Below are 20,706 nucleotides of genomic sequence, written 5' to 3'. Positions count from 1 at the left end.
GGGTAACTGGGATTACAGGCATATGCCACCACATCCAGCTAATTTTTGTGTTTTTAGTAGAGACGGGGTTTCACCACGTTGGCCAGGCTGGTCTCGAACTCCTGACCTCAGGTGATCCGCCCACCTCGGCTCTCAGAGTCCTGGGATTACAGGCGTGAGCCACCGCGTCAAGCCAAAAATGTAGTTAAATAGAATGAATAAGATCTAACACTTGATAGCACAACAGGGTGACTATAGTCAACAGTAATTTATTGTACATTTACAAATAAAAAAGTATAACTGGATTGTTTGTAATACAAATAAAATATAAATGTCTGAGGTAATGGATATTCCCCACCCCCAAAAAATAAAACAGGTGAATTTTTATGGGTTAAAAAAAAAAAGGCAGGACCAAGTGCACAGGAAGACCCCTCAGCCCCATCTCCATGGGGAGGAAGCTAAGAAATTCACTGTGATTGAAAACCTTCTAAGAACCATAGGAAGGAGGGATTATCAGTCTCATGTTACTGACTAAGGAGGAAACCGAGGCTCAAGGAGGTTTGGTTGAACTCCCGACCTCAAGTGAACTGCCTGCCTAGGCCTCCCAAAGTGCTGGGATTACAGGCATGAGCCACTGCACCCAACAAAGTGGCTGTGCTTTTTGCTACAGCGCAATGATACCCACTAAGCCCTACATCTGCTGAGATTTGGCCTAACATAAACAGCGTCTCTTCCGTGAAGCCTTCCCTAATTGCTCCCAGGACATTCCCTGCCTAGCAGTTCCCGTTGTAGGTTAGGTTACCAGGAGGCAGATTCTGAGATGGAGACGAGTGTGCAGATGTTTATTAGGGGATATTCTTGAGATGGATACCTGTTTTGGGGAAGAAAAGGAAGCAGGATTGGGCACGGGGTTAACTTGGCTATGATGTCACAATATTGTCCTCAATGAAGCCTACAGAGACTGATAAAGTTAGGTTTGACTTTCAGAGTTGTCGAGAGCTGGGACAAGAGGGAAAGGCCTTTAAGGCCCCCCAGTAGATGGACATTGGATACGGGCTGCCCTGAAGGGAGGGCCTTTCCCAGAGAGTGGGGCAAGCTGAAGTCCATCATCCAGTGGCACTCCAGCACTGGGGAGAGGGTTGATGGGTTCCCCAGCCAGGAAGGGGGATCTTGGTGGCTCATCACAGTGGCCACTGTGTGCCCAACATAGTTGCTACACATTCATGTTCATCCCAGCCTCTTAACATCCATTTTCAGCCCCTGGGCCTAGGGTGGGGGCATTGGCTGGCAACCCTGGATTTGATGTCACATATTAATCCCATGCCCAGAATCATTTTAGTCTGAGGACATAAGGAGCCTCCAAGCCAAGCTCCCCCTGGAATTCCCCACACCTGCCTTAGCCCATACAGCAGCTTCCTGATGCTGGCTTCTCAGTGTCTGAGCCCAGGAATGCTGCCAGAGTGGCCACATCACAGCCAAGAAAGACGGGAGTGGGAATGAGAGCTTTTGTCATTCAATTCATAGCATGGCAGGCTCTGGGTGAGCACATCCTGTCCACTATCTCATTCATGGTCACCACCTCCTTGCAAGGTGGGATCTTTTATGAGCCCCGTCGACAGATAAGGACACTGAGGTTCAAAGACAGGAAGTTGCACATCTGGTCTCTCAGGCCTTTCTTTTCCTGTCTCTCTCTCTCTCTTTCTTTTTTTTTTTGAAACAGAGTCTCACTCTGTCGCCCAGGCTGGAGTGCAGTGGCACAGTCTTGGCTCACTGCAATCTCTGCCTCCTGGGTTCAAGCAATTCTCTTGCCTTAGCCTCCTGAGTAGCTGGGATTACAGGCATGTGCCACCACGCCTGGCTAATTTTTGTATTTTTAATAGAGACGGGGTTTCACCATATTGGCCAGGCTGGTCTTGAACTCCTGACCTCAGGTGATCCGCCATCCTTGGCCTCTGAAAATGCTAAGATTACAGGCGTGAGCCACCGCGCCCGGCCATCAGACCTTTCTTTTCCGTAGAAAGCCTTGACTCCAAAATCCAGGAAGCATGACTGTGTCAGGATACTGTTTATATGAATCCTCTGTCATTTGTCCTCCAGAGAGATACTAACACTCCCCATCCCACCAGGTGAGCTGAGTCTGAGACTGCTTTAACCCTTTCTTTCCTAGAGTTAACACTGGCATGGGCCTGGGTGCTGCTTCCTGCTGGGGGACCTGGGGATTTGGGTCTTGTGGATGAGCCGGACACCCCCGCAGCCCTCTTCTAGCTTGATGTCCCCCTGCTGCAGGGCCTGCTGGATAGCAGCAGCGAGAATGTCAAAGGCCAGGTCCACATTGCAGTTGTTTTTAACCGAGGTCTCCACGAAGGCCATGCCCAGGGAGGCAGCCAGCTCCTCGGCCTCCTGGGCTGAGACACAACGGGTGCTCTGCAGGTCACTCTTGTGGCCAACCAGCAGGAAGATGACCTTGTCTGGGCCCTGAGTGGCCATGACCTCCTGGTGCCAGTCTTGGATGTGTTCAAAGGACTTCCTGTTTGTCACATCAAAGACCAGCAGGACACCCACCACGTTCCGGTAAAAGGACCTGGTGATGCACCTGGGGAGGCAGAGAGGTAAGCTGGGAGAGACTGATGCCTTCATGACACCCCCAGAGGCAGGACCTCCTCCCCCTGGGATCCACAGAATGCCTCACACCCCAGCAGGGCTCACTTCACGCGGCCCTGTGGTTCTCTGCCTCGGTGTCTGTGTTTCCCCTAACAGTCTGGGAGTTGGCCGGGCGCGGTGGCTCATGCCAGTAATTCCAGCACTTTGGGAGGCGGAGGTGGGTGGATCATGAGGTCAGGAAATCGAGACCATCCTGGCTAACACGGTGAAACCCTGTCTCTAGTAAAACTACAAAAAAATTCGCCGGGCGTGGTGGAGGGCACCTGTAGTTCTAGCTACTTGGGAGGCTGAGGCAGGAGAATGGCGTGAACCCGGGAGGCGGAGCTTGCAGAGAGCCGAGATCGCGCCACTGCACTCCAGCCTGGGCGACAGAGCGAGACTTCATCTCAAAAAAATAAATACATAAAAGTCCGGGTGCTTCCCAGTTAGGGTGCAAGCGTAACTCGAATCCCTCATTCCTGGAGGAGGCCTGGTGCTGCCCTGACCTAGGTTTTCGTTTCTCCGTTCTCTTTCTGGCAAACCCCTGCCGATCCTTCAAGGTCAACACAAACTTCTCTCCCTTCCACATCTCCTCGACACTTCCCGCTCTGTTCTGAGCTCTCAGCGCCCGGGGCCAGTATCACTCATCTCTCCAGAGTCCAGAGCTCAAAACTAGGGATGTTCCTGGGCTCTGGGACTCGGCCCACCCCGCGGTGTTCGTGGGGAAAATGACTCCGAGCAGGGGAGGGTCTGGACCCAGCGGACCAGACGGGACCCAGGGCAGGGACCTCGCCCTCCGCTTGACCTCTAAGTTGGCCTCTACGGGGGTTGCCGTGGCCGAGCGCACTGGCACCAAGCCCCTCACCAGGAGTCCCTCCCGCGCCCTGGCTACCCGCACCTGAAGCGCTCGTGGCCCGCGGTGTCCCAGAGCTGCAGCTTGACCCGCGGCCCGGCCCGCAGCTGCAGCGCGCGGCGGTAGCACTCGGCGCCCACAGTGGGCTCAGGCTCGGGCTCGGGCTCCGGGGCGCCAGGCGCGCCCGCCACGTAACTCCTCAGCAGCGACGTCTTGCCCACCGCCGCGTCCCCCAGCAGCACAACCCGAAATTGGTAGCGGCAGCCCTCGCCCTCCATGGCCGCGTCCGCCGCCCCGCCGCCCCGCGGCCGTTTTGTCCGCGCCCCGCCCCCGCCCCCGCCCCCGCCCCCGCCCCTGCCGCGCACCGCCCCCTGCTCCCGGCGCCCTACCACCGCCCCTGGCGGGGCACCGAGGTGGTCGGACCGAGAGGAAACTCCTGGCAAAGTTTCTCTCTCTCGAAGCCTCAGTTCTCTCCTCTGTAAAAGGGGGCTAATGATGACCCCTACTTCACAGGGTAAAGGGACTAAACTAGATGAAGTGGGGAGGGGCCTCACTCATTCCTTCATCTCCAGCCCTACCCCCTTAACCGCTCCACCCCGCCCGCCGTGGGTTCCCTAGTTGGCCCCCACCCGTCGGCTGGACCCGGGAAGGCCACTCGGGAAGTGAGTGGTTTGTAGGTGCTCCCTCTCCACCCAGAAGCCCTTTCCTGGAGCCCTCATTAGCCCTGGCCTGGGGCCTGTAGTTCAATGTTCAGGTTCAACATTCAACAGCACCCACGGCTTCCTCCAATGCCTGTCTGAGTTGGACACCAGGGCCCCAGAAGGAACTTGGGCACAGTCTGGTTGAGGAGGCAGGACAGACACAGACAACTGCAATTCTAAAGGGAGTGCAGTTGGCCTGTGGATTTGACAGCTAATATGTATGAGGCCAAAGGTCAGTTCATGTTTTGTGGACAGCAACCCTTTGATAGGGCCATGGGAGTGCCCCTCTTAGCGCTGAGAAGACTGAGGCTCAGAGGCACGGCTTGTCCCAGGTCACACAGCAGAGTTGGGACTCACATCCAGGTTTGTCTCATCCTTCGTCACCCATTTGATACCACAAAAGGGGACAAAGCAGGTCCCACAAGCACTAAGACACTGGTTGAGTTTTGTTTGGGTGAGGGGCTAGGGTGAGGCAGCACACGAGCCGCCAAAGTTTACTCCACCCTTTCCAGGCTGGCATTCTGGAAACCCAGGGCACTGAGGCTGGAGGTCCAGTTGCTCCAGACAACTCTAGTCTCTCTAGTCTTTTATTTATTTATTTTTAGATGGAGTCTCACTCTGTTGCCCAGGCTAGAGTGCAGTGGCAGGATCTCGGCTCACTGCAACCTCTACCTCCTGGGTCCAAGCTATCCTCCCAACTCAGCCTCCCAAGTAGCTGGAATTACAGGCACAACGCCCAGCTAATTTTTGTATTTTTAGTAGAGACAGGGTTTCACCATGTTAGCCAAGGTGGTCTTGAACTCCTGACCTCAAGTGATCTGCCCGCCTCCATCTCCCAAAGCGCTGGGATTACATGTGTGAACCACCATGTCCGGCCCACATGTATTTCTGACCACCTCTAATGTCAGTCTCTCTCCTAGGCTGCAGGCTCCTTGAGGGCAGGGGTGATGATTATATCCTCAGGGCCTAACTCAGCGCTTGGCATAAAGTAGAAACTCAAGGCGCAGTGGCTCACATCTGTAATCCCAGCACTTTTGGAGGCTAAGGTGGGTGGATCACTTCAGGTCAGGGGTTCAAGACCAGTCTGGCCAACATGGTGAAACTCTGTTTTTACTAAAAATACAAAAATTAGCCGGGCATGGTGGCATGTGCCTATAATCCCATCTACTTGGGAGGCTGAGGCAGGAGAATCGCTTGAACCCGAGAGGAGCTTGCAGTGAGCCAAGATCGCATCACTGCACTCTAGCCTGGGTGACAGAGCGAGACTGTGTCTCAAAAAAAAATAATAATAATAAGCTCAGTAAATATTTATAGCTAGATGAATTAATGAAAGTGGATAAGTGCTGTTCATTCACCCATCCATTCATTCAGTCAAACACCATGATGGAGCTGGACTTAGGAAGCCAAAGGGTCAGAGAAGCCCATCCCAGCTGATGTTGAAGCTGGGTCTCCAAGGATAAGCGGGATCTGGGAAGGTCAAGGAGAAAGGAGACTCTAGAGAGGCATGAAGCAGCTGGAAATGCAGTCTGACGCGAGCTCTCCCTGAGGACTTTCCGGTCAGCCCACGTGGGCAATGCACTGTCAGCATCTGGCTTCTTGAACTTCCTCCCTCTCCCTGCTCCTACTGTGGGCTGGGATCATGTGCCTGCCTCTGACTGCAGTTAAATCCAGATGTCAGCTGACCTCTGCCACAGATTCACTGTATAACCTGGGGTAAGTTATTTCCCTTCCCTAATCCCTGCTTCCTCTTCTGCTAAATCAGGCAAATCATGGTACCTACCTCAGGGTAGTTCTGGAGCAGCCGCGTGACACAGCAGTTAAGGTTATCTGCATTTGCATTAGAACAGATCTGAGTTGGGCCGGGCGCGGTGGCTCAGGCCTGTAATCCCAGCGCTTTGGGAGGCTGAGGTGGGTGGATCAGGAGGTCACAACCATCCTGGCCAACATGGTGAAACCCCGTGTCTACTAAAAATATAAAAATTAGCTGGGCGTGATGGCACGCGCCTGTAGTCTTCTGGTTTTTTGACAGCTTTATTGAGGAATAATTGACACATAATAAACTGCACAAGCCTGGGCAACAAAGCAAAACTTCATCTCAAAAAAAAAAAAAGTTTAATAATTTTAAATTTTTTTTTTTTTTTTTTTTTGAGACGGTGTCTCGCTCTTGTCGCCCAGGCTGGAGTGTAATGGCTCCATCTTGGCTCACTTCGAACCTCCGCTTCCTGGGTTCAAATGATTCTCCTGCCCCAGCCTCCCAAGCAGCTGGGATTACAGGCGCCCGCCACCATGACCAGCTATTTTTTGTATTTTTAGTAGAGACGGGTTTTCATCATGTTGGCTAGGCTGGACTTGAACTCCTGACCTCAGGTCATCCACCCCCCCCTTGGCCTCCCAAAGCGCTGGAATTATAGGTGTGAGCCACCACGCCTGGCCTAATTATTAAGCTTTTAGAGCATAAACTACAAAAGAAAAAACTGGCATATTAGACTTCGTAAAAATTAAAAACTTTTAGCAGGCTGGCTGACAAGTGGAGACCAGACTGTCGGGAGCAACAGCAGGATCTGGGAGATAGGAGACTATTGCTATCATCTGGGTCAAGGATTAGGGTAATATCAGTGGAAGGGGTAAGAAACAGATTATTGATACATTTTAAAGGTAGAGCACACAGGAGTTGCTGATGGCTTGGACACCTGATGTTAGAGAAAGAGAGGAGTCCAGGACCACAGGGCATGCCCCCCCACGACCTGCTAAAGTAGTACCTACTTTTTAAAGTGTAAGCAAGGAAAGTTGGCCTGCACCTGTAGTCCCGTCTACCTGGGAGGCTGGGGTGGGAGAATTGCTTGAGCCCAGTTGGTCGAGGCTGCAATGAGCCTTGATCAGGCCACTGCACTCCAGCCTGGGCAACAGAAGAAGACCCTGTCTCAAAGAAAAAAGTGTATGTAAGAATAAAAATTGGGCGGGCGCGGTGGCTCAAGCCTGTAATCAGCACTTTGGGAGGCCCGGCCCGGGTGAGATCCGCGAGGTCAGGAGATCCAGAGACCATCCGGGCTAACATGGTGGAAACCCGTCTCTATAAAATACAAAAAGCAGCCGGTGGTGGCTGAGCCTGTAGTCCCAGCTACTTTCGGGAGGCTGAGGCAGGGGAAGAATGAGTGAACCTGGGAGGTGAGGAGCTTGCAGTGGCCCGAGATCATGCACTGCACTCCAGCCTGGGTGACACAGCCTTGAGACTCCGTCTCAAAAAAAAAAAAAGAATAAAGAAGAATTAAAGCGGGCATGATGACTCACTCCTGTAATCCCAGCACTTTGGGAGGCGAGGCCAGGCCGGATCCACAGTCAGGAGATGAGACCATCCTGGCTAACCACGGTAGAAACCCGTGTCTACTAAAAATACAAAAAAACTAGCCGTGCGTAAAAAAATAAAAAATAATTTTAAAAAATTAATAGATTAGGCAGAGGATGGGTATTTAATTCTCGGCAATCACCACTAAGTTTTCATACTGAGGCTTATTCATTCCATGCACAAAACATTGCGCTATGTGTGGTGCCTGGGGTGGGCTCCAAATTCCAGTCCTCTCCTCGCTTGCAATAGCTGTGTGATCCATTCCTAAGTTTCCTTATTTTTATGTATTTATTTATTTATATTTTTGAGACAGAGTCTCGCTCTGTCACCCAGGCTGGAGTGCAGTGGCATGATCTCGGCTCACTGCAACCTCCGCCTCCCAAGTTCAAGCGATTCTCCTGCCTCAGCCTCCTGAGTAGCTGGTATTACAGGCGCGCACCATCACGCCTGGCTAATTTTTGTATTTTTAGTAGAGACGGGGTTTCACAATGTTGGCCAGGCTGGTCTCAAACTCCTGACCTTGTGATCCGCCCACCTCGGCCTCCCAAAGTGTTGGGATTACAGGCATGAGCCACTGCGCCCGGCCAAGTTTCCTTATTTGTCAGAGCATACACAGGGTTTTTATGAAAACTAGATCAGATAATCAGGCACAGCTTAAATAGCACGCGCTCAGTAAAATTATATATTAGTGAAAGAGACAAGCCTTGAATATAGAAATTGCCTTTCGGGGAGTATGACCCCCTCCCCGAAACCCACTCAGGCGCTGCTCGCTCGCACTCCCACAGAACTCTGAGCAGAGCCCGAGCCCTTTCCCAGCACACGGGGTTCATTTCCAGACTTTGAAAGATATCCCGGAGACAACTCCAGAGGCCAAGGCGGGTCGGCTTCCTGCGTGGGCCCAGTGCCGAGCACTGAAAGGTGAATGCGCTTCTTCCCGCTCGGAAGAAAGCCTCCGGCGGTTCGCGCTTCGCGGGCTGGGGATGGAAACGCGCGTAGGGCTGGGGAGGTGACGCGCGGACAACGCAGGGGCGAGCAAACTACAATTCCCAGGCAGCTGTGCGCCACGCGCGCGGCCGACTGTCGGGCGTGGCCGCGAGGGGCAGCCTACATAAGCTCTTGCACTCAGCTGCAGCGCCCTTTTCCCCCGCCGCAGCGGTGTTGCGGCATCACCATATTTAAGCCTCTTCTTACCTCCCTGCAAGCCATAGCCCGCTAGTTGCTGCTACCGGCTCGCACTCGCCGGGGCTTTCTCCCAAGGCCTCGATATGGTGGTGAACGTGGCATGGAGGAATCGGACCTGCCTACCCAGTGGGCCCGACCTCCAGAAGGGACCCTCGGTCTTGAGAGGGGTCGGATCCCGCTGGGGCCGCGCCCTTCTCTCGCTTCGGTCTGCGCAACTGCGCTCTGGGCTGACAGGTGAGTGTTGCCGGCAGGCGGCCGGGTTTACGGAAGGGGTTTTGGGACCGGTCTCCTGGGGGATGCGGGGATGAAGCCCTGGGCCTGAAGTGTCTTAATTTGGGGGAGGCCGCATGCTGGTGTCAGGATGGCCTCCAGTTGAATCTATGACAGTTACCAGCTAGGTGATTTTGGGACTAGTGACTGCGCGCGAGGCCTCTGGAGGTCGCCCTCGTGGACACGCTTTTCAGAAGGACGGGTTTTAGGCATTCAGACCCTTGTGTGCATCCCAGCTTGTTGCTTTCAGCCTCGCTAAGTGACTAAGCGACCTTCAGCAAGTAACTTAATCGGTCTAAACCTCTTATCTGTAATAGGCGGATAAAAAGATCCCATCAAGATTGAGAAAAAGCACACCAAATATTGGCACAGCGTGGGCAGTGGGGCCTACAGGATGACTGATTTAGTCAACAGAGATTCCGGCGCACTTCAGCAGGTAGTAATGATGGACAGGTGAGGCTTTAGGTGGTTGCCCTGGGATCTGAATTGCCCCTTGGCCCTTATCGAAGCTGCAGCTGCTTCCGCATAGCTGCTGTGGTCAAAAAGGAGCCCAGAGTGACAGTTTTCCTTGACGGTCGCCGTTCTGTTTGTTGTAACTGATCTGCAACATTTTGGGAAAATACAGTTCCATTATACTTGCTATCTTTCAGCTGTAGCCAGAGACCTTTATCAAAATGGGCCTGTTTCCACAGACCAGCAGAACGGTTGGGGGTTTGCATGTACAGTTAACCAGCATAAGATTCCCGTACTGGGAAAATCCAGCTGGGATGTGACACAGCTTAACTGATAGCATCAGTATTCGGACCAAAGGCTGGTTAGATTTGTATCGTTCTGAGGACCAAATGATGGGACCAATAAAATTGTTCTTGACAGTTGTTCTCATTTTGCTGTCCAGATGAAGACTCTGAGATGACAGAAGGTGATCTGTCTGGTGATCGAGGACTCCCGGGGTCACATCAGTGATGAAATGCAGGGGACCTGGTAGGTTTCTTTTCGAGACTGACTGGGGGCTCCCTGGTGGTACAGAACAGCATGTTTCCAAGGGCTGTGGCTGGTGGTAGCCATGGGATCTCCAACTGCATGCAAGAGCAACCTGGAAAGACTTTGACAGCGCAGGTCAGTACAATACCTGCAAGCTGCCACTCAGCTTTCCTATAATGTCTCAGGACCAGGGCTGGAAGCCTTCCACGTGTCAACTTCCAGTGTAGATGGGTGTTTTTTTTTTGAGGCGGAGTCTCGCTCTGTCACCCAGGCTGGAGTGCAGTGGCACGATCTTGGCTCACGGCAACCTCTACCTCCTGGGTTCAAGTGATTCTCCTGCCTCAGCCTTCTGAGTATCTGGGATTACAGGTGCCCGCCATCACACCCAGCTAATTTTCTTGTATTTTTAGTATAGATGGGTTTCACCGTGTTGGCTAGATTGGTCTTGAACTCCTGACCTCAGGTGATTCGCCCCCTTGGCCTCCCCTCCCAAAGTGCTGGGATTACAGGCATGAACCACCACTCTTGGCCAGTTTAGCTTTCACACGAAGCTTTTTGTTCTGCAGGTTGCCCCCAAGTTTCCTGGCCGTGTGTGATCCTGAGGAGGTGAGCTTGTTTCTGGAGCTGTGCTTTAAGGTAAAGTTGATGTGGAACACAGCTTAATCCTCCTGTTCCCTTTCCCATCGGATCTGAACACCGGTCTTGGTGGTCGTAAAAGGAGGAAAAGTAATAGTGAAGCTGGCCTGAATGTTGTAATCTGGTATATGGCATGTGGGCTAGTTTCAGACAGGTTCAGAGATGGTTGGATCTCTGAAATTGTAAAATGAAATATAGGCTAAGGGAAGGATGTGTATGAAGCTCTGGAGGTTGGTATAGTAATAGCATTTAGGAGGGATCTGTCATAGCTTTCTTGCCTCTTAATTAAGGTGTTGTTTTCTTTTAGATTCATGTTACATGCAAAGCTGTCCTCGTGTGACTATGGACCTATGGAGTTGGGTAAGTTAGTGACCACCCGAAGCTCTGTCAGCGTGTAGCTGCAGGTAGTGCTCAGTTTTCGGGGATCCTGTCCTAAGTAGTCAGCCTAATAGAACTATAAGGTTACTTAGGTCTGTGTCAAAGTTTTTTTTTTTTTTTTTTTTTTTTTAAAGACGGGGTCTTTCTGTCACCCAGGCTGGAGTGCAGTGGCACGATCTTGGCTTATTGCAAACTCCGTCTCCCAGGTTCAAGTGATTCTTCTGCCTCAGCCTCCTGAGTAGCTGGGACTATAAGCATGCACCACTATGCCCGGCTAATTTTTGTATTTTAAGTAGAGACAGGGTTTTGCCATGTTGCCCAGGGCAGTCTTGAACTCCTGACCCCAAGTGATCTGCCTGCCTTGGCCTACCAAAGTGCTGGGATTACAGGCATTTCAGTAACATTTACATTTGGCCTTCCTTGTGTGCCCTGTTCATTACCAGAGGGCAAAGGTGCTTAGAACATGATTTGCCCACCCTGCAAGACCACATATTGCTGGAAGTTGAAGGCAGCAGAGGGCACCGTGGGCCACGAGGCTTGGTAGCCGCAAATGTTCAGTGGTGGCTGGAGCTCATGATGCATTCTTTGGTAGGACTTCAAGGGATTCCATGTAGCACACACTATTTAGAATGACTGGTCCAGGATGAAACCTAATCTGAGTGGACATCCATGGATGAGAAATGCGGATATGGGACTGAGACCAGCTCCTAGGAAAATGCCTGGGTGTGGGGGAAATCTGGGAATTTCTAACACAATGGCTTATACTTCCTTTGCAGGAGAATCTCTATGGGAAGCAAAAGGCAAGACCCCGGTCATTTTAGGTAGAAACAACAGCATGCTCTAGGTGTAGATCAATTGAAGATTAATAAAGACTGATAAAAGTATATTTGTGTTTGTATTTTTTTGGTCTCTACAAATCTGGTCTCTTCCTGAGCTGAAGCAATCCACCTCCCAAAGTGAGCCACCATGCCCAGCCCTTTGGAGATTTTTTTTGTGATCTACGATGAATGCTTTGCCTCAAGCAGTAAGCCCCCAAAATTGCTCTAGCACAAAACTAGAATCAGATACAGCTTTTATCATAAGCCCCAGAGGGGCCAGCAAGTATGGGTGCTTCCCCATTCTCCAAAGTTCATATGGAGGAGCTGCCTTCTCCCATATTTTAACTTTCTGAGTGGCTTATCTCCCATATTGATCCTAAAGTGATCCAGCCAGGCCTTGTATATGCAGATACTGAATATACGAAAAAAGATGAAAATAAGATGAAACCCATTCTTGTGAGCATTCTTAGGCCAACTGGCCTGCTCTATCACCCCACCACATCCTACCTCCTAGGGGTGTGCTCCGCCCCTGCTACAGTGCCCTACCTAGCTGCCAGACTCTAAAGTTAGAACAGCAGGTACTATAAATACTCCAGAGAGCCTTGATTTACATAACTGAGAAGCCGATAACCCAGGCTTTAGTGTGTGGATCATCCCAAGCTGCTCATCCCAGTTTTGGGTAACCCCAAACTATCCTGTGTCCAGGAGTGGATAACTGCCTGGACAAAGGATTCCTGTGAAGGAAAGCAATTTGAACCTTGTTTAAAAGTTGTTCCCGTGGTCTTCAAACTCAAACGGTCAAATGAATGCAGCAGTGTTGTAGAAATACTCATGATCTCCAGAAACAGTCATTAAAATCTTACAAATCATATTTCCAAAAAGGTTTCACATTTTTTTTTTTAAAAGGAGTCTCTAATCTCCCTCACATAGTGCAGCCTGGCTTGTCCTTTGGCCTGGCTACATCATGGCAGGGATCTCTGAAGACACTGTGTCCAGGGGCTGCCAGTGACAGTCCATCAGAGCATCATACAGCTCCTCACTCTGTTCCATGAACTCTTTGTTGGCCTCAGTCACATCCAGCTGTGGCATGGGGTCTGGAAAGAAAGCAAGGATCCGGTCAGGGAAGTCTAGGGACAGCTGCAAAGGATCTGGTTCAGTTCCCTTCTCCCAGAACTCTGATCTATGGTAAGGCAGTGAGCTGAGATCATGCCATTGCACTCCAGCCTGGGAGACAGAGCAAGACGCTGTCTCAAAAACAAAAAAATACTCCTCTCAAAAAAAAAAAAAAAAAATTAGCTGGGCATGGTGACTTGTGTCTCTAGTGCCAGCTACTAGGGAGGCTGAGGCAGGAGGATCACTTAAACCTAGGAGGTTGAGCTGGGCACTGTGGCTCATGCCTGTAATCCCAGCACTTTGGGAGGCTGAGGCAGGCGGATCACAAGGTCAGGAGATCAAGACCATCCTGACCAACATGGTGAAACCCCATCTCTACTCAAATACAAAAAATTCGCCAGGTATGGTGGTGCATGCCTGTAGTCCCAGCTACTCAGGAGGCTAAGGCAGGAGAATCACTTGAACACGGGAGGCAGAGGTTGCAGTGAACAGAGATGGCGCCACTGCACTCCAGCCTGGTGACAGAGCAAAGACTCCATCTCAAAAAAAAAAAAAAAAAAAAGCCAGGTACGGTGGCTCATGCCTGTAATCCCAGCACTTTGGGAGGCCAAGGTGGGCGGACCACCTGAGGTCGGAAGTTCAAGACCAGCCTGACCAACATAGAAACCCCATCTTTATGGGGTTAGAAAAATAGAAAATTAGCTGGGCATGGTGGCGCATGCCTGTAATCCCAGCTACTTGGGAGGCTGAGGCAGAAGAATCGCTTGAACCCAGGAGGTGGGGGTTGCAGTGAGCTGAGATCGCGTCATTGCACTCCAGCCTGGGCAATAAGAGTGAGACTCCGTCTCAAAAAAAAAAATTTTAAGATTTAAGCTCCAAGCATTTATAGAGGCTCCAGATAGCAACTGTAAAAAGGCAGACCATGTCCCGCCTGGTGACTACACTCAGTGCAGGTAACAGCTTATGGGAACAGATCAGTGAAGGGGTTAGTCAAGGGCAGGCATTTGCGTGTGGCTCAAGTCGATGGGTACACAAACAATAAAGCATTCTGCCTCACTCTGAAGACAGAGCCTGGAAGACAGCCTATTGAAGCCAAGGGGTAGATGAAGAAGGGTAACAATCCAGTCTGTGCCCTCCTGACTCGGCAGTTATTAAGTTCAATGGGAGTCTTTAATAATGCAGTGGTAGAGCATAAAGTCCAGGGAGAGAGTGGACTGCAGGGATTCTAAGCGCCCCTCCACCTCCTGCTGCTATGTTGCACTTTGCAACTATGTTGAGCTTTTTGTTTTTGTATTTTTGGGGGGATGCAGGGTTGCTCTGTCGCCCAGGCATGTGCAGCCTTGTAAACACTGCTCACTGCAGTCTCAACCTCTCAACTCCCGGGGCTCAAGGGATCCTGCCACCTCAGCCTCCTGAATAGCTGGGACTACAGGTGTGTGCTACAATGCCAGGTAATTTTTTGTACTTTTTGTAGAGATGGGGTCTCACTGTGTTGCCCAGGCTGGTCTCGAACTCTGGGGCTCAAGAGATCTTCCCGCCTCAGATTCCCAAAGCTACGCTGATCTTGAGTAAGAACTAACTTCTTTATGTCAGCTTTCTAGTCTACAAGACCAGGATAACTGTGGTATTTACTTCTAGATTGTTCTGAAGATTAAATGACTTAATATATGTAAAGTACTTAGAACAGTGACTTGCACATAAAGCCTCAATATCTATTAGCTACTATTACTGATAACTGTTTTTGCCTCAGTATTATTTTCTGTCTAATGGGAAATGGAATGGCATGTATCCATCCTGATAGCTGAGAGGTAGCAGTGCATGGCATAAAATACATTGGCTATATAGGCCAGGCATGGTGGCTCACGCCTGTAATCCCAGCACTTTGGGAGGCCGAGGTGGGTGGATTGCTTGAGGTCAGGAGTTCAAGACCAGCCTGACCAACATGATGAAACTGCGTCTCTACTAAAAATACAAAATTAGCTGGGCATGGTGGCACATGCCTATAATCCCAGCTACTTGGGAGGCTGAGGCAGGAGAATTGCTTGAACCCAGGAGGCGGAGATTGCAGCGAGCTGAGATTGTGCCATTGCACTCCAGCCTGGGCAATAAGGACAAAACTGTCTCAAAAAAAAAAAAGGGTCTGGCACGATGGTTCGCACCTGTAATCCCAGCACTGGGAGGCAGAGGTGGGTGGATCACGAGGTCAAAAGATCGAGACTATCCTGGCCAACATGGTGAAACCCCATCTCTACTAAAAATACAAAAATTAGCTGGGCGTGGTGGCGCGCACCTGTAGTCCCAGCAATTCAGGAGGATGAGGCAGGGGAATCACCTGAACCTGCGAGGTGGAGGTTGCAGTGGGTCGAGATTGTGCCACTACTCTCCAGCCTGGTGACACAGCGAGACTCCATCTCAAGAAAAAGAAAAAAAAAGGATGAAAAAGAGATTGGAAAATTCTAAGGACTTATATATGGATATTATAATGAGGCTACTTATCTCTAGAAAGATGGCAGTGTCTCCCAGGAGGAAACAACTAGAGACTTGAGTATAAAAAGACCAGACTGTCCCTCAGCAGATCACTTGGGCTTTCTGGGCCACTAGTTCCCCATCTGTGAAGTGGAGCTCCTATGTCCTTCCCAGCCCACCCCACAAGGTCACTACAGTTGGCATCACATGAGAGGACACAAGAAAGTGCTTTAGAACTAGACAAGCTTGTTCATGCCCTAAAAGGGACCTGTTTCCTTTAATGAACATTTTCTTGACAGAAAACATTTCCCCTATGACTTTCTCTTGAAGAATAATCCTCAAAATAGATTTTAAACTTTGAGTCTTTTTGTACCTCAAAAAAAGTTTTGGCCAGGCGCAGTGGCCCATGCCTATAATCCCAGCACTTTGGAAGGCCAAGGTGGGCAGATCACTTGAAACCAGGAGTTCAGGCCGGGCGTGGTGGCTCAAGCCTGTAATCCCAGCACTTTGGGAGGCCGAGATGGGTGGATCACGAGGTCAGGAGATCGAGACCATCCTGGCTAACACGGTGAAACCCCGTCTCTACTAAGAAATACAAAAAACTAGCCAGGCGAGGTGGCAGGCGCCTGTAGTCCCAGCTACTCGGGAGGCTGAGGCCAGAGAATGGCGTGAACCCGGGAGGCGGAGCTTGCAGTGAGCTGAGATCCGGCCACTGCACTCCAGCCTGGGCTACAGAGCAAGACTCCGTCTCAAAAAAAAAAAAAGAAAGAAACCAGGAGTTCAAGACCAGCCTGGGCAACATGGTGAAACCCTGCCTCTACAAAAAAATAGAAAAAAATAGCCAGGCATGGTGGGGCACAACTGTAGTCACAGCTCACTGAAGCCTCAACCTCCTGGGCTCAAGCAATCCTTCTGCCTTAGCCTCCCCCAAGTAGCTGGAACCACAGGCGTGTGCCACTATGCTTGGCTTTCAGTTTTACTTTCCTTTTTCTTCTGTGAAACTCAGTAAAAATTATAAATACTTGGCTGGGCAGGTGGCTCATGCCTGTAATCAAAGCAATTTGTGAGGCAGGAGGATCACCTGAGGTCAGGAGTTCAAGACCAGCCTGGCCAACATGTTGAAACCCCATCTCTACTAAAAATACAAAAATTAGACAGGCGTGGTGGTGCATGCCTGTAATCCCAGCTACTCAGGAGACTGAGGCAGGAGAATCACTTCAACCTGGGAGGTGGAGGTTGCAGTGAGCTGAGATTGGAGACTGTGCCACTGTACTCCAGCCTGGGTGACAGAGCAAGACTCTGTCTCCCCCCAAAAAAGAGATGGGGTCTCACTATGTTGCCCAGGCTTGTCTCCAAGTTCTAGGCTCAAGCCATCCTCCAACCCACTTTGGCATTCCAAAGACCTTACAGGCTTTAGCCATTGTGCCTAGCCAGTAAACAATTTTTTTTTTTTTTTTTTTGAGACAGAGTTTCACTCCTGTTACCCAGGCTGGAGTGCAACGGAGCATTCGTGGCTCACCGAGACCCCCACCTCCCAGGTACAAGCGAGTCTCCTGCCTCATCCTCCCAAGAAGCTGGAATTACAGGCATAAGCCACCATGCCTGGCTAATTTTTTTTTTTTTTTTCAGACAGAGTCTCACTTTGTTGCCCAGGCTGGAGTGCAGTGGCGCGATCTCTGCTCAATGCAAGCTCAGCCTCCCAGGTTCATGCCATTCTCCTGCCTCAGCCTCCTGAGTAGCTGGGACTATAGCCACTCGCCATCATGCCAGGCTAATTTTTTGTATTTTTAGTAGAGACGGGGTTTCACTGTGTTAGCCAGGATGGTCACAATCTCCTGACCTTGTGATCCGCCCACCTTGGCCTCCCAAAACGGTGGGATTACAGGCGTGAGCCACATTGCCTGGCCATGCCTGGCTAATTTTGTATTCTTAATAGAGACTGGGTTTCATGGTGTTAGCCAGGGTGGTCTCAAACTCCTGACTTCAGGTGATTTGCCCACTTCAGCTTCCCAAAGTGCTGGAATTATAGGCATGAGCCACTGTACTTGGCCCAATAAATTTTTTTTTTTTTTTGTAGAGACGGAGTCTTGCTCTGTCACCAGGCTGGAGTGCAGTGACACCATCTTAGCTCACTGCAACCTCCGCCTCCTGGGTTCAAGCGATTCCCCTGCCTCAGCCTCCTGAGTAGCTGGGACTACAGCTGTGCATGCAACTCCACGCCCAGCTAATTTTTGTATATATATATATATATTTTTTTTTGAGACGGAGTCTTGCTCTGTTGCCTAGGCTGAAGTACAGTGGTATGATCTCGACTCACTGCAACTTCCACCTCACGGGTTCAAGCAATTCTCCTGCCTCAGCCTCCCGAGGAGCTGGGATTATAGGTGCGCAACACCATGGCTGGCTAATTTTTGTACTTTTAGTGCGGACAGAATTTCACCATGTTGGCCAGGCTGGTCTAGAACTCCCGACCTTAGGTGATCCGCCTGCCGCAGCTTCCCAAAGTGCCGGGAGTACGGGGGTGAGCCACCGTGCCTGGCAATTTTTGTATTTTTAGTAGAGATGGGTTTTCACCATGTTGGCCAGGATGATCTCTATCTCTTGACCTCATGATCCACCCTCCTTGACCTCCCAAAGTGCTGGGATTACAGGTGTGAGCCACTGCAAAAGGCCTAAATTTTTTTCTGAGATGGAGTCTCACTCTGTCACCCAGGCTGGAGTGCAGTGGTGCGATCTCAGCTCACTGTAAGCTCCACCTCCCAGATTCACGCCATTCTCCTGCCTCAGCCTCCCAAGTAGCTGGGACTACAGGCACCCACCACCATGCCTAGTTAATTTTTTTTTGAGACGGAGTCTTGCTCTGTCGCCTAGGCTGGAGTGCAGTGGCCGGATCTCAGCTCACTGCAAGCTCCGCCTCCCGGGTTTACGCCATTCTCCTGCCTCAGCCTCCCGAGTAGCTGGGACTACAGGCGCCCGCCACCTTGCCTGGCTAGTTTTTTGTATTTTTTTGTAGAGATGGGATTTCACCGTGTTAGCCAGGATAGTCTCGATCTCCTGACCTTGTGATCCGCCCGTCTCGGCCTCCCAAAGTGCTGGGATTACAGGCTTGAGCCACCGCGCCCAGCCAATTTTTTTTTATTTTTAGTAGAGACGTTTAGGGTTAGATAGGATGGTCTCGATCTCCTGACCTCGTGATCTGCCCACCTTGGCCTCCCAAAGTGCTGGGATTACAGGTGTGAGCCACTGCACCCGGCCTGGGCCTAAATATTTTTAATTAAAAAATTAATAGGGCTGGGCACAGTGGCTAACTGTAATCCCAACACTTTGGGAGGCCGAGGCGTGAGGATCACGAGGTCAGGGAGTTCAGACCATCCTGGCTAACACAGTGAAAGTCCCCCGCTCTACTAAAAATACAAAATTATCTAAGCGCGGTGGAAGGGAGCCAGGCCCCAGCTACTTGGGAGGCTGAGGCAGGAGAATTACGTGAACCCCGAGGCGGAGCTTGCAGTGAGCCGAGATTAAGCCACTACACTCCAGCCTGGGTGGACGTGCCAAGACCCCAACTCAAAAAAAAAAAAAAAAAAATTAATAATGGGCTGGAGGCAGTGGCTCACGCCTGTAATCCCAGCACTTTGGGAGGCCAAGGCAGGCAGATCACAAAGTCAAGAGTTTGAGACCAGCCTGGCCAAGATGGTGAAACCCTGTCTCTACTAAGAATACAAAAATTAGCTGGGCATGGTGGCATATGGCTGAAATCACAGCTCCTTGGAAGGCTGAGGCAGGAGAATCACCTGAACCCGGGAGGCGGAGGTTGCAGTGAGCCGAGATCGCACTCACTGCACTCCAGCCTGCGACAGAGCAAGACTCTGTCTTAAAAACAGGCCGGGCGCCGTGGCTCAAGCCTGTAATCCCAGCACTTTGGGAGGCAATGGTGACGATGGATCACAAGGTCAGAAGATGGTGTCCTGGCTAACCCGTGAAACCCCTCGCCTACTAAAAAAAAATACAAAAACTAGCCGGGCGCAGGTGGCTGGCCGCCTGTAGTCCCAGTGAAGCGGCGCACGAAAACGCGGTGCCTTCACGATAAATAGCGAGACTCCGTCTCAAAAAAAAATAAAAAATAAATAAATAAATAAATAAATAAAAATAAAGAAAGAAAAAATTAATAATGGCTATTACTATGTTGCAGGATACGAGGAGATTTTCAATTTCATTATACTTTACTATATTTTCCAAATTTTCCATGCCAACTATGACTTAAAAATCAGGAAAATATGTCATTTAAAATATACTGAAAAACAGAAAAAAAAAATAAAAGAAAAAAAGAGTTTTGGCCAGGCGCGGTGGCTCAAGCCTGTAATCCCAGATCGGCCAGGTGCAGTGGCTTACGCCTGCAATCCCAGCACTTTGGGAGGCTGAGGTGGGTGGATCACCTAAGGTCGAGAGTTTGAGACCGGCCAAGCCAACATGGAGAAACTCCATCTCTACTAAAACTACAAAAAAATTAGTCAGGCATGGTGGTGCATGCCTGTAATCCCAGCTACTCGGGAGGCGGAGGCAGGAGAATCGCTTGACCCTGGGAGGCGGAGGTTGCGGTGGGCTGAGATCGCGCCATTGCACTCCAGCCTGGGCAACAAGAGCGAAACTCCATCTCAAAAAAAAAAAAAAAAAAAGGTAACAGTATTATCGTTAGAGGCCCACATACTACCAGGATAGAATGCCACATGTCAAGGGGGTGATGGGCTCTCCTGGAGCTGCCTGTCCCAGGCTCTCTGGGATCTACACTCACACCTCTGGGTAACACTTGACACATCTTACCATAATTACATATTCATCTGGCTCTCTAACCAGAATGTAAGTTCTTCCAGAGCAGAATTTATCTTGTCTTCCCTCTAGCTGAGAGCACAGTGCCAGCCAGAGCAGTCACCTGATAATGGCTGACAGAGTAAGGAACGCATGAACCCTTACCTTCCAATGCATCATCTCCAACTTCTTCATATGTCTGCCAAGAGACCAGAGATGTGGGTTAGGGGCATGGTGAAATCCTGGTCCAGGACCACAATGGCTTATTTATTTTATTTAAATTTTTTTGAGGTGGAGTCTAGCTCTGTCACCCAGACTGGAGTGCAGTGGTGTGATCTTGGCTGACTGCAACATCTGCATCCCAGTGGCAAGTGATTCTCCTGCCTCCGCCTCCTGAGTAGCTGGGATTATGGGCGCCTGCCACTATGCTCAGCTAATTTTTGTATTTTTGGTACAGACAGGGTTTCACCATGTTGGCCAGGCTGGTTTTGAACTCCTGACCTCAGGTGATCCACCTGCCTCGGCCTCTCAAAGTGCTACTAG

The 20,706-nt window shown here is 50.6% G+C and overlaps 2 protein-coding genes, 1 long non-coding RNA gene and 4 other non-coding genes across 12 annotated transcripts in view; 5 read left to right on the top strand and 2 right to left on the bottom strand.

Moving 5' to 3' along the window:
* Positions 1-807: 807 nt before the first annotated feature.
* RAB42 (RAB42, member RAS oncogene family) lies at positions 808-3,786 on the bottom strand. The gene is made up of 2 exons (XM_003891450.4): positions 3,518-3,786; positions 808-2,572 (listed from the first exon to the last, which is right to left on the bottom strand). Exons 1-2 carry the CDS (start codon positions 3,748-3,750, stop codon positions 2,149-2,151), a joined length of 657 nt encoding a protein of 218 aa, XP_003891499.1. The 5' UTR covers positions 3,751-3,786; the 3' UTR covers positions 808-2,148.
* A 4,285-nt stretch (positions 3,787-8,071) lies between these two features.
* On the top strand, positions 8,072-11,846 carry LOC101013261. 3 transcript variants are annotated; one of them, XR_002522041.2, is made up of 6 exons: positions 8,163-8,932; positions 9,286-9,421; positions 9,864-9,949; positions 10,516-10,585; positions 10,893-10,945; positions 11,740-11,846. It is a non-coding gene; the product is annotated as an uncharacterized LOC101013261 (long non-coding RNA). The 3 variants fall into 3 exon arrangements; XR_002522042.2 differs by having other exon boundaries at positions 8,168-8,932; positions 9,286-9,404; positions 11,740-11,839; XR_004183721.1 differs by having other exon boundaries at positions 8,072-8,932; positions 9,842-10,585; positions 11,740-11,839.
* LOC116272150 lies at positions 9,461-9,595 on the top strand. Its single transcript, XR_004180870.1, has one exon. It is a non-coding gene; the product is annotated as a small nucleolar RNA SNORA16B/SNORA16A family (small nucleolar RNA).
* LOC116272220 lies at positions 9,997-10,128 on the top strand. Its single transcript, XR_004180947.1, has one exon. It is a non-coding gene; the product is annotated as a small nucleolar RNA SNORA44 (small nucleolar RNA).
* On the top strand, positions 10,612-10,741 carry LOC116272308. Its single transcript, XR_004181020.1, has one exon. It is a non-coding gene; the product is annotated as a small nucleolar RNA SNORA61 (small nucleolar RNA).
* Positions 11,596-11,669, top strand: LOC116272422. The gene has a single exon (XR_004181106.1). It is a non-coding gene; the product is annotated as a small nucleolar RNA SNORD99 (small nucleolar RNA).
* A 750-nt stretch (positions 11,847-12,596) lies between the features above and the next one.
* The window catches only part of TRNAU1AP (tRNA selenocysteine 1 associated protein 1), a 28,889-nt gene continuing 20,779 nt past the window's right edge, over positions 12,597-20,706 (bottom strand). For all 4 annotated transcript variants that reach the window (XM_009203201.4, XM_003891449.5, XM_009203199.3 and 1 more), the window contains 2 exons: positions 20,329-20,362; positions 12,597-12,875 (listed from right to left, as the gene is read on the bottom strand). In XM_009203201.4, coding sequence (XP_009201465.1) covers positions 12,739-12,875; positions 20,329-20,362 — 171 coding nt within the window. In that variant the 3' untranslated portion in view covers positions 12,597-12,738. The remainder of the gene's footprint in view (positions 12,876-20,328; positions 20,363-20,706) is intronic.

This window comes from Papio anubis, chromosome 1 (assembly GCF_008728515.1).
Source record: "Papio anubis isolate 15944 chromosome 1, Panubis1.0, whole genome shotgun sequence".
NCBI lineage: Eukaryota > Metazoa > Chordata > Mammalia > Primates > Cercopithecidae > Papio > Papio anubis.
Note: the sequence above shows the minus strand (reverse complement) of the source record. Positions and strands in the feature narration are given on the sequence as shown.

Excerpts from the sequence above, each read along its gene's own strand:
- RAB42 (XM_003891450.4), bottom strand. The coding sequence starts at position 3,750 with ATGGAGGGCGAGGGCTGCCGCTACCAATTTCGGGTTGTGCTGCTGGGG. Across the intron at positions 2,573-3,517 it reads GCGGGCCACGAGCGCTTCAG|GTGCATCACCAGGTCCTTTT; the intron begins GTGCGGGTAGCC and ends CTGCCTCCCCAG.